The following is a 17,773-nucleotide window of genomic DNA, read 5'->3' on the forward strand; positions in this document are numbered from 1 at the left end:
ACATACTGAACGTTCCAACATCCAGCTGATAAATCTAATGAAATACCAAAAAAAAATAATAATAATAATAATTCAACTGAAAAAAACCTGTAATGTGAGAATATGGATATCAGTCTACACAATATGGGCTGCACCGATCTAATAAGAACACTGTGGATTACATTTTAATGCTCTACATCTTTTGAGACCCGGGCGCTATCAAAGATGACATCTACCACCACCACCACCACCACCACCACCGGTAGACACATGTAGAGGTGAGCTTGCTGGCTTTCAGAAATTATTTGTCATACTGTACACAAAAAAGGTTTCATACATTAAGTTTCAAACTTTCAAAGAAACAACCAAAAATGGTCCTTTTTGATATGAACTTCACAAACCGTTACGTTGCACATCTTTCCATTAACTGCATAGTTCAGCAGGCGTTCACAGCACTGCTAAGGCTACACTGACGGCATGGTTAATAAACAGAATCATTTACTGCTGGAAAAGCTACACACACACACACACACACACACACACACACACACACACACACACACACACACACACACACACACACACACACACACACACACACACACACGTTGTGTTGTAGAGTTTCTAATACATTGTCATTTCTGTGCTGACTGTGTGGAGCTTCTCCTTCTCTCCAGCTCCAGCAGCTTCACCAACAGTCCATCGCTTCAGGGCAACGGGTTCACATCATTATTCAGAGCTGTTCTGGATCATTTAGAGCTAATGGAGCAATATTTTGACATTAACAGAGACCGTTGTTTTGGAAGGAGAAAAGTCATATTTTGATTACAGTTGTGGTTAACATGGTCACACCAGGACATGGAAACTGAAGTAAAAAATAATAGAACAATTTAATTGATCCTTTCTTGTGTTACAATGTGGAGCTTCCCAGCATAATTCCATCCATATCAGTTAACACAACAAAACTGAACACCATAACCACAGTTAGACTCCCCGATCCTTCCCTGATCTGTAAAGTCTCTGTAATGAAAGAAATGTGACATTTGAAAACAGAGACGATGGAAAGAGTAAAGACAATTTATGTAAGGAAATCAGATGAAAAAAGAAAAATGAAACTCCCGAGAGATGATCAAAAAGTAAATTAAGTCCAAGATAAATCTCGTGAAGACGAGAAATGCAAACCTGGATAAGTTAGACTCAAAACACAAATGAAAAGACAAAAAAAAAAATGTGCAGAAACCATCGTAAGACAAGCTTTGGCCCGCTGTGTTGTAATGAAGGTAAAACAGCAGAAGACATTAACTGTCCCAGCAGAGGAAAACTCCCTCTGTGTCTCTGTCCTGGTAAGAGGAGGGAGGGGAGGGGGGAGGGGAAGGAGAGAGGCGAGGGGGGAGAGAGACCGTTTGCTGTTCTTCCCCATGAGGCCAGTGGGTGGGGCTGATGCGCCGTACAAAACACCCCTCTTGTCCCCTCGACACACAAGTCAGTGCTTGTTGGACATAAAGAATAAAAAATATATATATTAAAAAAAAATAAAACAAAAACGGAACGTGACGAAAAAAACCCAAAAAAACGACAGGAACAGCAGCGACAGCGACTCAGTCGATTTTGACCGCGGCGTAGATTTTCCTGATGAACATGTAAGCGGCGTAGAAACCGATTGTGCCTGTTAGCAGCCAGAAGGAGAGGACCATCAGAGCCGTGTAGCCAAAGTACAAGAGGGAGGGGATGAACTCCACGATGTCCAGCTGCACAGAGACACACACAACACAGGAATCACTGCTGTATACTGTGGATTTAAAGGAAACTCCTCCCTCACTTTGAGTCCCTTTCAGAAGTGGAATATGTAACACTTTGTACTTTAAAAGTGAAGCTTGGGGAGTGAGCTGGTCAGCTGATCTGACTATCACTATTAAGAATCTCAACAACTTCAAACCCTCTTCATGAATATATTTGTTTTTCTTCAGATGGATTGATGCTCTCATCTTTCATCAGATTTAGGCGGTGTGTACTTACGAGCAGGATTTGTGACATCATAACTAGTTGGAAAAAAGTCATGTGACCACACACACTGAGAACTTTTCAGCAGTTAAACTTTAGGAACACATTCATAGATTCTGGGTTTGTCGGAGAGGGATATGGACAAAATGTAATTTTAAGGATTTATAACCAATGAAACATGTCAGTCACAAATGATGATGATGATTATTTTAAGAGTATTTTTTAATCTTAAAACTACTACTACTACTACTACTACTACTACTACTACTACTACTACTACTACTACTAATTGCTTTTCATTTCTTTGTGTAAAATAGATCATTAGTAAGAGATACAGTTATTACAGCACTCTTGATTATGAATGGCTATCACATTTCCATGAATGAGTCAAACTTCAAAGCCACTGGACCCTACATTTCCCATAATGCAAGTCAACCACATCCTTTATTAGATCTGATAAACAGTGCAGCTCTATCAAACTCCAACCCCACCTCCTAAATCTGAAACCCAACTTAAAATAGCTGTGATGACATCATCAGGGTTATTTAAGTTGTCCATTTCCAACTGTTTATAACTGCCATCACTAATTATGTCATTCCAGGAGTGCTATAAAGACATGGTATGTATCACTGGAATAAACATCATCCCTGCTGGTCTATAATAATGTCTAATTAAAAAACACTCAATTCTGTAGTTGCTGATTTTGTCTGCAGTGAAAGTTTGTTGTGGACACTTGAGACAGTCTCAGAGCTTTTTACCTTATTGATAAAGTAGAAGACAGCGTAAATGAGAACATAGAACGCTGAGCCTCCTGATACCAGGAAAGTTCTCCACCACCACCGGTAGTCCTGTTGGTGAGGAGAGACAGAAAACACAGAGCATGAGAGTCAGTGTGTGTGTGTGTGTGTGTGTGTGTGTGTGTATGTGTGTAGAGCCACTCCAGATAAGGCTCAGGTAGGACGCTTTCATTTTTAGGTTTTGAAACTACAGTTACCATAATGCTTTGGGTGGATATGGGACGGCAGTACGGACCTCACGTGTTTTATCTTTTAACTTGTTGTCTACACAGGAAGTGAGAATGTGTCATGGCATGTGATATTTGAATCATCAAAAGCTGAAGTGTGAGTGTGGCTGTTGAAAATGTGCTGATACAACACTTCCTTCAGACTGACAGTGCAGGCAGCGTGCATGTAGCTGTGGAAAGGTTTGACTGGGTTACTTTTACTGGAGGAAAAGCAAAAACATTTGATGATAATGAATCAACATCTCAAGTTAGAGGGAGCAAATTTAATCACAGACACATTACAGCTATTCTAGGTCTACATACTGTACTGTGCAAAGATTCTAGGCACTTTAGATGAGAGCTCTCATATCCTGACAATGATATCTATCCTGATATATCACACATTTCAATTTAATGAACTGAACTTCTGGGGTTTGTATTGCTCTTACACTAACATAATGAGTGTAGCTGTCATCACCTGGTTCACTGTGACACAGAGGGATCAACCATAGAGAGTAGAGGAGAGCAGTAAGACCATAAATGACATCTAAATACAGCAGAGACTCTCACACTGAGCTGAAACGGGCACATACACACCTTTAGTAAATAACATCTATAAACAGTCTCTGCTGTCATTTATAGTCACCGTCTCTCTCTTCTCTCCTCTTTGTCAGAGCGGACGGGGCTGAGCTCTCAGTGCAATAAAAGCATTGCAAGTTAAAAGCCAAGAGGAAGAATGTATCAATGTAATCTACACAGAAGACGAACAGACTCCAAATGATTAAAAATGATTTGCTGCACAACAAAATAAAAGTCACATGATATATATCATCATATTGCACAGCCTCTACTATAGATGTTTAGCTTCTTATCCATTAGTACAACACTGATTGAGAGGGTTGTTGTTCGAGCCTGAACAACGCTTACCTCTGCACAGAGCTGGAAGTAAACCATGACGATGCTGATCTGAGAGCAGGAGACCACCAAGATGATGAAGACCAGAAACAGGAAGCCAAACAGGTAATAGAACTGATTCTCCCAGATGGCCTGTAGGTGGTGACATACAATTAAGTTTTTTTAAATGGGATTATATGAGGTAGTTTTTCATAGTAAGTGTATAAACTTAAACGGTGCTGAACCATATTTACAGTAGGTTATACACTGATTATGGACATATGACAGAAAATATACACACAAACAATTGTACGGACAGTAGAAGTTGTTTGACATGGAATTAAAAATAAATGTAGTTGTACTCACACTGAAAATGAAGAATAGCTCAATGAACATGGCACCAAATGGCAGGATCCCAGCCATCAGGATTCTGATAGAAAAAGAAAAGAAAACATTGTGTTCAAATCCTCCATCGCAGCTAATCGACCAGCGGTGTGTAGGACTGATCGGACACTCACCCTACGAACTTGTTCATGTACCAGCGCTGCTCGGGGACCTGCCGAGGGATCTGGTTGGTGCGTACGGGGTTGTCGTATGGCTGTTTGCGGAAACCGAAGTAATAGCCCAGGTAGACCAGCGGCATGGAGATACCAAACCACATACACAGCAGGGCTAGCATCGTTGTGAAGGGAACCTGAAAACAACAAGAGAGAGAGAGAGAGAGAGAGAGAGAGAGAGAGAGAGAGAGAGAGAGAGAGAGAGAGAGAGAGAGAGAGAGAGAGAGAGAGAGAGAGAGAGAGAGAGAGAGAGAGAGAGAGAGAGTAGTCAGGAGATGAAGCAAGATGTTGAATATATATATATATATATATATATATATATATATACATATATATATATATATATATATATATATATATATATATATATATATTTTCTTTTCTTTTTTTTCCCTCTCTTTATACTTTCCTGAGTCTAGCTGTTGTCCTCTGCTCAAAGCTCATTGGTTCTTACTAACAGTGTGGCTCTATGATATGTTCTTATTTGTTTGAAGCAATGGAAGAAGATATATCATGCTTTGGAAACACATACTCTAAAATCCTTTAATCCTTGAATCTTGAAGATGTTAGTGGATCCATTCATTTTTGGTTGTTTGCCTTTTCAGGGGATTTACTGACAATAATAAAAACATAGAATTCCCCCAAACTTATCCATCATTCCCTTGTTAAACATGTTCAAACTGCTTTATAGACTTTGATTTAAAAAAAAAATTAAAACAAAGTGACACAATTGGCCTGTTACAGCTGTTACATAAAGTGTTTCTGTGTGATCCACAACATTAAATGTAAAACTTTTTTTTAAAGCCACGTGCAGAATGCAATGTAATCTCTTACTCATCATCATTATTCATTCAGAGAAAGACTGAAAACAAATAGAGACTATAAGGCCTATGATTATTTACTAGTTGTTTGTTTACTACTATTAGTAAATGTTGTGAATTTTATTTTGAAGGTTTGCTTCCATTTCCTGTTCTCTGCTGTCTTTCACAGATGATATAAGTTGTAATATTACATTATAAAACAGGTTCATGTTGCATGATAACACAGTTCTCTGTGTGTATTCAGGACATTATATTGCCTCGATGATGCTAAGTGTGTTTCATATTTCATTATCACAAGAGTGATTAATGCAACAGACTTTATTTTACAATGTTTAACTGTTTAGTTAATGCTGGTTATCAGTAACAACTAACAGAGATGATGTATCTGTTTGTTCTTTATTACATGGAAATATATACTACATGTACTGCTATTATTCTGCCAGTAAAGGAGTTGAACTAAACAGACTCCTCTGTGTTCTCTGAGTGTGTCAACCAGACATTTGCATCATATGTTTATATACCAACACTTCCTGGTATATAAGGAAATAAAACAAACAAATGCTAAAATTGAAATGTATTCATAATGAACTGGTGGGCTCCTGGTTACTGTAGCTGCAGCAGTAACATTGTTTCTAATGAAAAACACTTTTTAATACCTTCTTTTTTTGAGGGAAATGAATTCAGTTCTTTTTAAAAAGGTTTTTCTAGACCTGCAGACATCCTGGCCTACATGCATGTGGATGATGACACTCACCGCCCCAGAGGAGTGTTCTCCCCAGATGAAACAGTTGAGGATGAAGCAGATACCGAAAACCACTGCAGGATACAGGGTTGCTGTCTGCAGGGGAGACAAAAGAAATACCACCTGAAAACTGGCTGATCAAAGTACAAATATGCTACATGCATTCCTTTATGCTGAGTGAATATACTAACAACATTTTTTATTACTCACACAAAAGGCTCCTTTCTTCCACCGATGGCCTTTCAGTGTGCGGTACAGTCTGCCGGCGAAGTAACCACCAAATACACTGCAGGAGAAAAACACATACACACAGGAATAAACAGAGGAACAGTAAAGAAAACAGTACAACACAGTATGTGAACATGCTAGCTCTTACTGAGGATCAGAGAGATGAGTTTAGATCTTACCCCATAAACATGAACAGGAAGCATGAAGTGGTCATCAAGGCTCCTCTGCTGGAAGGAGACAACATGCCCAACATGGCAACAACTACACACACACACACACACACACACACACACACACACACACACACACACACACACACACACACACACACACACACACACACACACACACACTTAAATTATTAGAGGATTATGAAAGTGTCATGTGAACAGCTGATGCAGTATAAAGTAATGAATATCAAAGTAATGTTACTGTGTTCCAAATGTGAGATCATCTATCATCATTCTGTAGTTTAGGTTGATCAGCAAAGCACAAAGGAGACACAGTGGAGGCAATCTGAAGCAGATGCTTCAACTGAGTACATCACAGATATTCAGTGTATATAATCAGTTTCACATAGAGCTGCTGTGGTTGCTGCATTGCCGTGGTAACGCAATCATGTCTTCAAGCTGATCATAGCTTCACTGCAGAGTGAGCGGCTCAAGTGATGAGGCATTTTCTGCATATTGTAATTCATTGATATTCACTAGTCAAACTTTTTACACATTGTGCAGAAATGTATATATATAAATAAAACATCTAATTAACTTAAAATATTTGTTTACTGCACTGATACCAGATACACAGATTTTAGCAAGTTGTGCGACTAAAACATTTATGATGGAATCTAGTATTTTTCCCTTTTTTTCTTTCTTATTAGGAAAGTGCAGAGTAAGAAACAATCAAACAGCAGCTTCTAAGGAGCAGATGATATAAGCTGTTTTTAATTCAACATTCATTCCCAGAAACATGGCAGGACTAAATGAAATGATTGTGAGGAAGGATACTCTGTCACTCTGTAAGTCATAGTTAAAGTTAGGCTACATCTATTTATATTTCAATGTGTCAGATGTGATCAACATTTAAATATAACTATCAAATGAAAGGACTCAGACTCACAGATGACAATGAGGATCATACAGAAGAGCTGAATCCCTGAGCCCAGCAGGGAGCTGAGGATCATGGGATACTGAGGCGGCCTGAAGACATCTCCGTGGACGTTCTTCCATCCCGACTCCTCCATGGTGTCCTCCTGGTTGAATTGGAGAGAAAAATCTGGTCAAGTGCCTCCAGTAAACTGATCTATTACACATTAAGAAGCTACAGCTGATTCCAGTAAGACTAAAACCAGCTGATTTGTTGTTGAATTATCAGGTTCTTTGATAGAAATCCTGTTTTAGTGTTTTCTTCATTATTTCATTTCAATTCGCTGCCAGCCAATCAGCTTATTTTGCCACAGTTTTCATCATCTATTGGATGAGAAATTTGGCATATTTTCAGTTTTATTTCATTTTCAGCATCTTGTTTTTCTCTCAGTGGGGGAGTTGCAAGTTAAACTAAATTCAAATGTATTCAAAGCATTTATATATAACTGTCCCTGTAAGATAGAAGAAGAAGAGTAAATACTATATGTTCTTACAATGTCGTCCTCTCTGTTGTAGTTAGCAATGTCCTTTCTTAAAGTCCTGATAATGATCATACTGAGGATACCTGAGAGACAACGAGCAGGGAAAGAGAAGGATGTCAGTCATATATATGTCATATTACATTGATATGCATGTGTAAGAGATTGAGCTGAGCACCATGTGTCAATGATCAAACATACCAGACAGGAAGAAGACCACCACCACAGAGTTAACGATGGAGAACCAGTGAATCTGAACGTCGCTCATGGTCAGGTAAGTGTCCCATCGAGACGCCCACTTCACCTCGCTCTCCTGTTCACGGGACACAAGAGGCTCTGTGTCATTCATGTACATTTATTTATCTAGATTTGTTCAAACAGCTGGGACTGAGTTTGACATCAGTATTTCAGTATAAATAAGAATCAAAAAGAACAAAGCATGAGCATTTGTTTTGGTCTGATGCTGATGAGGGAGTAACACATTTACAATTGATATATTGGCTGATAATCTCACAGAATATGTACATGAACACACTTTTTATTTCAAATGTGGTTACCAAACACTTGTGACAAAGATAAGTAACAGAGACACGATATTGTACAGTTTAAGAATAAACTTTGTAAAATGGCATAGGTGCACTGAAACAGTAAACATCACCATGAATTTAATATGTATATATCAAACTTGAATTAGGAAAAATGATTAAAAATACTTAAAATGCTGCCGATATATCTTTAAAAAAAATGGCACATATTGGATAGCATCAACACCAATACAGATATATCTGTGATAAGCCAATATCGGCCAATAATATTGATTGAGTGATATATCGGTCAGGCTCTATTTATAACATGTAATATATGCACAATGCATTTAAAAAGTGTATGATATCATTAGTAAGGATGAATTACTAACTGAATGGACAGCAGGTAAACTTTGAAGATAGCACTGAACACTGATAGCTGTAGCCTAATTATTCATGTTAAGAGCAAAAGCATCATAGTACAGGTAAGAGTGAGTGTGTGTGTGTGTGTGTAACTGCAGATTGTGTAAGGAGAGGGACTAAAGTGCTGTTGACATGAACACCCAAAGTTAAGTCAATGACTTAAGTGGGTTACTAACTTTACATCATCACTCTGTTAATGATGTTGGTATTTTGTGAAATAAAAGGCGTAGGAGGAGAGGATTAGTGTGTAAGTACTAAACTCTATGGCTGTTACCTCAGGAGGGGGGGGGGGGGGGAGACAGAAACTGAACTTATATTACAGCATAGAGTTTTGTAACTATAGCAGTGTTTTCTTACCAACTAGCGTTACTGAGTTGAGGTTAATGATTATAATACAATTGTTTAGATAATTTCATGAGCAAAAATGAACTAGTTCCAGTTTCTCAAAGTGAATATTTTCTGGTTTTCTTTTTCTTCCATGATAATAAACTGTATTATGAGTGTTGGTTGGTTGGACTATTTTAAGATTGGCATTCTGTAGATCCAACGATTAAGCAATAATTGAACACAGCCACTTTGGTGGTTTTAGCACTGATTCAGGGTTACAAAGTGTTATGACTGATTCCACATGAGCAGTCACTGACCTCCCAGTGAACAGAGTAGGTGAAGAGGACCTCATTCTCCCTGCTGGGATCAATCTCCTGAGCAGCAGAGCCGCTGGCCTCAGGCAACGTGCAGGTCTTGTCTTTTTCCACAGCCTTTAAATCTGACAGTAAACACAGAGTGAGTACCAGCATAGAGACAACCACAAACTCCTCAAGAGTGTGTTGATACTTACCCTCTACTTTCACACTTTGGGGTACGACCTCGAATCGCACCACTCTGTAGTCGTGGAGTTCTCCCTGCTCCAGCTTCTCCCTGTGGAAGTACAGGATGAAGGACAAGTGGTTGTGCAGGTAGAACTGGGAGGGAGAGAAAAGAGGAAGACAAAGATTAGAACGCTTCAACGCTTCCAAAACCATAAATGCTTTCATGATGGGAGGTGTGATCCTTTACCTTGTTGTTGTCGACGAAGCCCAGTCTGTAGCCGTGTTCAAACTGGATATCTTTGACCGTGTCCTTCCTCTGCTCCTCCTCTCCTCCTGCCTCTCTGTAAGGACTCAACTCCAATCTGGTGGCGACTGGCAGGTTATCTGCAATCCTGAGAGTCACAGCCAGATGTTAGGTTAGTTTTGGATTTTAGGAAAAATTTAAGAAAAAAAAAAAAAGCAGGAAGTGATGCTCACAGGTGAACATAATACTCCTCCTGTATTCGCTCAGCAACCAGCTTGCTCTCTTCTATGCTGAGCTTTTTCTTGTTGCACACCATCTCACATTTCCTGTCCTTGTTCATCTCCACATTGTAGAGAGTATTCACGATACGGTCCCCACGCAGCACCTCACCTGCACAACAAATATAGCAAAATACACACTTTATAATTAATATTCCATAGTTTTTTCTGATTAGGATGAGGAGATATTTAGAGGAGGTTTCCAGACCACGATCCACACGTCAGGAGTAAAGAAGAAGACACTTACCCAGGTTCTCTCCCTTGTAGAAGACAGAATCTGGCCTACAGAAAGGCAGGGAGTAGTATTCATAAGGAAGCTGGGTTCGGGAGCTGGTCAACTTCACAGCCTGTAAAAACAAACACTGTGACTGAGTGACTGTCTCAGCAACCTGGTCTGTTTAACTCTGGAAAACGTTCTAACCGTGATCATCAGGAGCAGTGTTTATACCAGAGTCTCTACCTGTCAGCTACCTCTGTGAAACGATCCCTATGAAGTGCAGGGTTCCACTCATGGCTGCCCTAAAAGCTGCTAAGCTGCTGTTTCATACTTAACCTGTGCCAGTTTGTTTGGGCTGCTATGTTCTCACTCTGGTCTGCTCTGAAATCCACATTTTGGAGCTGGTCTTGGTCCAGACCAGAGCTCCAGAGTTCCAGCAGTTTGACTCTGGTTTGTGGTGTGTTTGTGGTGTGAAAGCAAAAAAAAACGTCCACAGGATGAATTGAAAAGGCTTTCACTACTTCCAAAAAGTCAAAGTAATGATGTCGTGTCCTGGCTAGACTCTGAAACCCAGTTCAATTTCTTACTCAGTGTTTATTTCACTGGTCTTTAGGAGAAATTTAAACATATTCATGGAGTCTACTTTCTTAAATTCTAAGACAAATCAGCTTCACTACAGCACTTGCTATCAGAATGTGTCAAGCTTAGATGTTGGGCTTATAGGACATTCTGTTTCTCAGGCCACAAAACAGTGAACAAACAATATTTAAATGTGTCTAAACAGTGCACTTCCTATGCTGGATTTTTGGTTTTGTTTTTTTTAAATTACTACAAATGTTAATGGGATTTTGAATGAGATTTTTTTTACTCCTGAGCTCTGGTTTTACTTTGGCCTGTCCATTAAATCCATCATATGATCATGGAAACTGTCGAGTCATCTGCATAAGTGAGCTATTTTATGATGTCGGCATAATATTTTGGTAACTGACGTAAAATATAAGTACATATATAAGAGTGTGGAGATTTTCCCTCATCTATAACAAAGAGTTCAAACAGAAGTGTGCTGTGCTGACCTTGACTTTCTACTATCCAATCACCTGTCAGAAACTAAAAAGGCAAAAATGTATCAGTTTTCTTTCCTTTGTCTAAATGAAACTGGTGTGAAAGCAAGGTGATACCTGTGTTTTTTGGTGAAGGAAGTGGACACCTACATGATAAAATGCAACCGTGTTCTTACCTTAATATCTACTGTTTCACTCTCATGGAAGTCTCGAGGAGCCACTCCGGGAACGTAGAAGGGCCGCACCACAGGCAACAAGGACAAGAGCAGCAAGGCCCACCACGTCTCCTGCAACACACACACACACACACACACACACACACACACACAAAAGTTGGTACAGCTATCCTTGCTAGGACATTGCATTGACCTCCTTCATTGCGGACAGGCTAAGTCAAACCCATCCATAACCATGCCTAACCCTAGGAAACACACACACACACACACACACACACACACACACACACACCTATTTACTTTAGACTCATACTAAACTGCAACTGATTTATAACAGAGGTGCTGTCCTGCCAGCTGTATGAGAGAGAGAAGAAGCAGAGTGTGCGGCTTGGCTTTGAACAGATACCTTCAGGCAGAACAAACCTCACACTAAATCCTAAACTACACACTATTCTCTTCTATAATGTCACTAAATACACACGACTGTGTCAAAGTTTATTAATGACAGGTTTACGCCCCAACTGCAGCGAAAAAACACAAAAAAAGTATAGTTAACTTTTAGGAGGAAGTTTAAGATGAAATGAAAATGAAAGAAAAAATAACATTCTAGTGACTCAGGAACATAATCAGGACTTTCACTATGTTGGGTTGTACACATTTCCCGGGGCCAACAAAAAGGGACTAGATTATCTTCATTATCAATGAATAGGTTAGTTATTTTTCTTAATGAACTGATTAGTTGTTTTGTCTATAAAATGTGTGTGAAGATTCTCAGTCATCGTGTTCATGATATTTAGAAACGTGCTAAATGAAAAGCAGCTGTGTGTGGATGCTGACGGAGCTACAGGGCTGCAGGGCTGAGGTCGGAGCACAACTGCTGTCCAGGTGATTCAGCAGCAGAAGCTTTACTGGCAGAGCTCCAGAAGAGAAACCCTCACATGACAGCCAGGCTAGTGTTTGCCAGAAGGGGAGTGTGGGAGACCGAGTTCTCCGCATGCCTCGGCTTACAGAGAATCCCCGACGTAAAGATGAAGCAACACGCAAACTGTGCTTGATTGCGATAGCGTTGATGTAATTGAGTTGAAAGCAGACTTTAATGGACATGTGCGGGGTTAAATGTCTTTATAATCTGCTGGGTCTCAGCTTTTAACACACACAGTTTATTCTCAGTGCTGAAATGTTACTCTGGCTTTACACTAGCTTTACACTAGCTATGGAGAAATCTACATTTATCCACCATTCATTCACTGATCCCTTGTGTGCCTTCTTTTATATTTGTGTAACTAATGCAGTGCCTGTTCAGAATGGGCTGATTGCTTCCTGCTGCTACTTCAATACATAGAAAAATGAATAGAGTTGATGTGAGGTGTGAAGGAGTATAAGGACTAGGGCTGGGCAATAAATTGAAATTATATGGATATCGCAATATGAGACTAGATATCGTAATATCGTGATATGTCATCAGCGTTGTCTTATCCTGGTTTTAAATGATGCATTACAGTAAAATATGTGATTTTCTGAACTTACCAGACTGTTCTAGCTGTTCTGTTATTTACCTTTTACATGCTTTGTCATTATATCCACATTACTGATGATTATTTATCAAAGATTTCATAGTGTAAATATTTTGTGAAAGCATCAACAGTCATCTCTACAATATTGTTGTAATATGGATATGGAGGTATTTGGTCTAAAATATCGTGATATTTGATTTTGTCCATATCGCCCAGCTCTAATAAGGACTATTCTAGAACATTCTATTATACACAAAATGATATAGGCTAAGTGTTCTAATAGTAAATACATGTCCTTTCTTATTTCAATGCATTTAAAACAATGATAATGTGGATTTTATAATTGATGCCTTCAGTTCAGATTTCAATAGGTATGTTTGCTCTGGAGATTGGTGTTTTGTCTGTAGTGGTGCTCTACAGTCGCCACTTCTCACAATATATGAGACAAACAGGTTTTGAAGAGCCTGTTAAAATATTTGTTCTATTTCACACACCTAACTTGACTCATGTGTAGCTGCTGCTCTGCTAAACACTATATAGCTTCTGTTTTATCGCCGTCTACATTTCTCTCTTTAGAGCACTTTTCTCTGACTCCAGTCACACCTTGTTTTCTAGTCTCATCTTCCCAGAGTCAGTCAGCATGTCAAATTGCACATAACTCATAAAAAAGGTACTCCCCTTTTTCCCCCCCAGCAATGCAACCGCCCTTTAATTGGACGAACAGTTCAAGAGGTACGTGAAGCAGATGCATACAGAGATTCCTTCCTTTAGTAGATAGATACAAACATTATATATGTCCATAACTAACACATAACAACTAAATCTAAAGGAAATAAATGGCCAAAATCAGCTGTCAGGTAAAAGAAAATATTCACATACACAGTAAACTCAGCTCTACTAGCATGTCATGTTGGACACTGTCCTCAGTCACAGTTCTTTACACCTTCCAAACATTCTACATTCATTCAACACCACACAAAGCTCTGTCCCATTTGATAATAGGCTTAATTTTGCAAATCCTGCTTCTTACATTTTCTGAACAAGTGCAACTTTGATCTTTTTTTTTTTAAATAATTGAACTTGGATTGGATCCCAACAGGACTACTGTAACTCTCTGCATTATTGTGTCTGAGTCAGTACAACTGATCCAAACTATCCAAACAGCTGGAATACTATAACCTCAATGTCAGCATCTCTACATTGTTTGCATGTATGTTTAAGACATTAATGATCACTTATAAAAGGCATGCATGGCACAATGGCTCCTGACTACATATCAGGATCAGGCAAGTTAGCTTTTCATCTTCATTTCAATCTCTCCTCAAAAGATATATTGATGTTATTCTTATTACATAGTCTTTATTACTTGTGTTTTGCTGCACTTTACAAATTCCACACAGATTATCTTGTGTGCAGAAAACAACATCATCTTTCCTGTGTCTTGTAGTAAAAGGCTTGTTGAAGCAGTTTTTAAGTCAGTCCAGGACTATGGTGATGTCATTTATAAACACGATCTTCAACCCTCAAACCTCTTAATTCACTCTGCCTTAAGATTTATTTCCGGAGATGTTTATGGGTTTTTTCAATAAATGCCTTATAGAAAAATCACTGCATTGCCTTCCTGAACTGCTCTGTCACTCAGATGAACTTCACCAATTTCACTTTACTGACTGGCTTTGATTTCATGTTCCACGAGTTCGGTCTAAACATGGAAGAACTGCTTTTAACTTCAGCACACCTGGCACGTGGAACAAGAGGCAGCACCTCCTTAAAATAAACACACTTCATCATCATTTGGACATATTAAAAATGTAATCTTTAATCTAGTTGTAATTGCTTTGTATAATTGTATTTTATTTAATGTATTTATTATTTTTTCTCTTTGACTTTATTTTGTTTTCTATTGTTTTCCCTGTCTGTCTTTGTAATTGTCTCTATGTCATGTTAATGAGGGACACCCTAGTATAAATAAAGGTTTACTACTACTATTACTACATGTTTTGATTCTATGTCTTTAGTGCAGCACTATGTAACTGGACTCTGCTATATACAGGGTTCACACACATTTTTACCAATGAATTTTCTAAACTTTTCCATAACTATTCTATAATATTTTACCCAATTTCCATGACTTTGAATTTAAGTGGTTTAACAAAGGGAATTTTTAACAGTGTAGATCTCATTTCCTGTATTCTATTGCCTTTTAACAAGTGTTTTGACACTTAGATCTCACTAAATGACACACAATGTACATTTTATAATTACATCCAGAGGAAGCGTTTGGCCCCAGATCACAAATTAGAAGATATTACCTGTATATATAAAGTTCTTCTTCTTATTTGTATCATTATTATTATTATTATTATTATTATTATTATTATTATTATTATTGTGAACCAGCTAGGGTGTCTACTAATACTGATTCGAAAAGGGGGGGGGGGGGGGGGGGGGGGTATTTGAGGAAATAGTGATTTAGTCTTTAAGAGACATGATGTTATTAGAATACTTAAGTGTCATTTTCTGTTGTTAAAAGTCTCAGTATGATTATGAATTATCAATACTAGGAAGCATTAAATAATGATGGAGTCCCAGGTGAGAGTTACGGTATGGCAGTGACGGAAGTTAGCAAGCATGACTTGACTTCCACACCACACACACTAAGTTACTTTATCAGACAGCAGCAGCACAGACAAAAAAACAACAATGACAGTTTTTAAGTAAGTTACGTAGTGTTTATGTGTTGTGCTGCTGTCATCCTGACATCTTACACAGCTGGAAACTGATGCTGCCTGACAGAGCTGCTAACCGCTAACCGCTACACCAAAGTTCTGCTAGCTGATTTCTCTTGGCTGTACATTAAATGACAGTCTAACAACGGAGTAAGTCGTCATTTGATCTCCGCTAGCACACCCTAATAAACCAGAGAAACGGCACAAATCAGTTTTACGAGCCACAGCTCACCGACAATCAAGCTAGGTGTATGGAAGCTAACTACTAGGCAGTTAGCCAGATCGTCAACATTCATAAAAAGCAGCTAACTCCACTAACACGGGAGCTGGTTAACGTTAAAATGCTGTTTATCGAATAATGTAGACATCTGCTCTACTGAGGTTACAGCACTGTGCCTGACTTCACATGGAAATGATAATATGAGCGATGTGTAGTTTGAGGAAAAAGAGTTCGATTCTCCACTCACCATCGCCGCGGCCGCCATTTTGAATACGTGTCATTCGTGACGTCAGTAAAATACAGTGTGTGTTTCAATTAATCCATATCTGTAGCCTATATTTGACATTTTGAAATGTCGCACTACTTATTAACTGAGTGAAATAATGAATTCTACCATGATAACGGGAACGACTGCTAACATAAACTAATAATTTATCAGTTTAAGAAAATGTCTATGGTGTTTTATCCCACCTTGTTTAACTAGCATACTGTCGTTCTGAATGACTAGCATTAGCGTCACCTTCATTCATAAAAGTTCTTCAAACTTATATAAACTAATAGTTTATAGGTTTAAGAAAGTGTTTATGGTGTTTTATCCCCCTGTCTTTGCTATAGTATGAATTGAAGTATGAAGTTCACTTATTGTTTAATTAGCATATACTATTGTCTTAAATGACTAGCATTAGCGTCACCTTCATTCATAAAAGTTGCTTTAACTTACTCACATTTTCAAAATATTATTTTTTATTTGACACCCAGAAATGTCACACTACTTAGTAACTGAGTAAAATAATGACTTCCACAATGATAACAGGAACGACTGCTAATATAAACTAATAGTTTACAGGTTTAAGAAAATGTTCATGGTGTTTTATCCCCCTGTCTTGGCTATAGTATGAATTTTGTAAGTTCACTTATTGTTTAACTAGCATATACTATTGTCTTAAATGACTAGCATTAGCGTCACCTTCATTCATAAAAGTTCCTCAAACTTGAAACTAATAGTTTATAGGTTTAAGTAAGTGTTTATGGTATTTTATCCCACCTGTCTTTGCTATAGTATGAATTTTGTAAGTTCACTTATTGTTTAATTAGCATATACTATTGTCTTAAATGACTAGCATTAGCTTCACCTTCATTCATAAAAGTTGCTTTAACTTAACTTACTCACATTTTCAAAATATTATTTTTTATTTGACACCCAGAAATGTCACATTACTTAGTAACTGAGTAAAAGAATGACTTCCATAATGATAACATACGACTTCTAATATAAACTAATAGTTTACAGGTTTAAGAAAATGTTTATGGTGTTTTATCCCTGTCTCTGCTATAGTATGAAGTTGCTTTAACTTAACTCACTCACATTTTCAAAATATTCTTTTTTATTTGATACCCAGAAATGTTGCACTAGGCTACTTAATAACCCAGTAAAAAAGATAACTTCCATAATGATAACAGGAGCAACTGCTAATATAAACTAATAGTTTACAGGATTATGAAAGTGTGAATGGTGTTTTATCCCACCTGTATTTGGTACAATGTGACTTTTGGAAGTCCACTTGTTTAACTAGCATATACTATCGTTCTAAATGATTAGCATTACCTCCACCTTCATCCATGAAAGTTCCTTTAACTTAATTTACCCACATTATCAAAATACATATTATATATTTTTATTAATATTTCTTGCTCTGTACACAGTTTGGATATGTTTCTAAAACCTTTT

General features: G+C 38.1%; 1 protein-coding gene across 1 annotated transcript; it reads right to left on the reverse strand.

Annotated features, from left to right (window-relative positions):
- Window positions 1–139: 139 nt before the first annotated feature.
- On the reverse strand, window positions 140–11,687 carry tm9sf4 (transmembrane 9 superfamily protein member 4). The gene is made up of 18 exons (XM_053318143.1): window positions 11,582–11,687; window positions 10,375–10,474; window positions 10,083–10,239; window positions 9,853–9,997; window positions 9,635–9,758; window positions 9,441–9,562; window positions 8,051–8,162; window positions 7,865–7,935; window positions 7,345–7,477; window positions 6,405–6,486; window positions 6,208–6,283; window positions 6,010–6,093; window positions 4,396–4,571; window positions 4,244–4,307; window positions 3,911–4,030; window positions 2,739–2,828; window positions 553–1,727; window positions 140–492 (listed from the first exon to the last, which is right to left on the reverse strand). Exons 3-17 carry the CDS (start codon window positions 10,187–10,189, stop codon window positions 1,578–1,580), a joined length of 1,656 nt encoding a protein of 551 aa, XP_053174118.1. The 5' UTR covers window positions 10,190–10,239; window positions 10,375–10,474; window positions 11,582–11,687; the 3' UTR covers window positions 140–492; window positions 553–1,577.
- Window positions 11,688–17,773: the final 6,086 nt, after the last annotated feature.

Source organism: Scomber japonicus, chromosome 4 (genome assembly GCF_027409825.1).
Source record: "Scomber japonicus isolate fScoJap1 chromosome 4, fScoJap1.pri, whole genome shotgun sequence".
In the NCBI taxonomy this organism is placed as follows: domain Eukaryota; kingdom Metazoa; phylum Chordata; class Actinopteri; order Scombriformes; family Scombridae; genus Scomber; species Scomber japonicus.

Bases quoted from the DNA above. Each gene is read 5' to 3' on its own strand.
- tm9sf4 (XM_053318143.1), bottom strand. From the start codon at position 10,189: ATGAACAAGGACAGGAAATGTGAGATGGTGTGCAACAAGAAAAAGCTC. The intron at 9,998-10,082 runs GTGAGCATCACT...TGTGACTCTCAG, and splicing joins GAGGAGTATTATGTTCACCT to GATTGCAGATAACCTGCCAG. The intron at 4,572-6,009 runs GTGAGTGTCATC...TGTTGTTTTCAG, and splicing joins GAGAACACTCCTCTGGGGCG to GTTCCCTTCACAACGATGCT.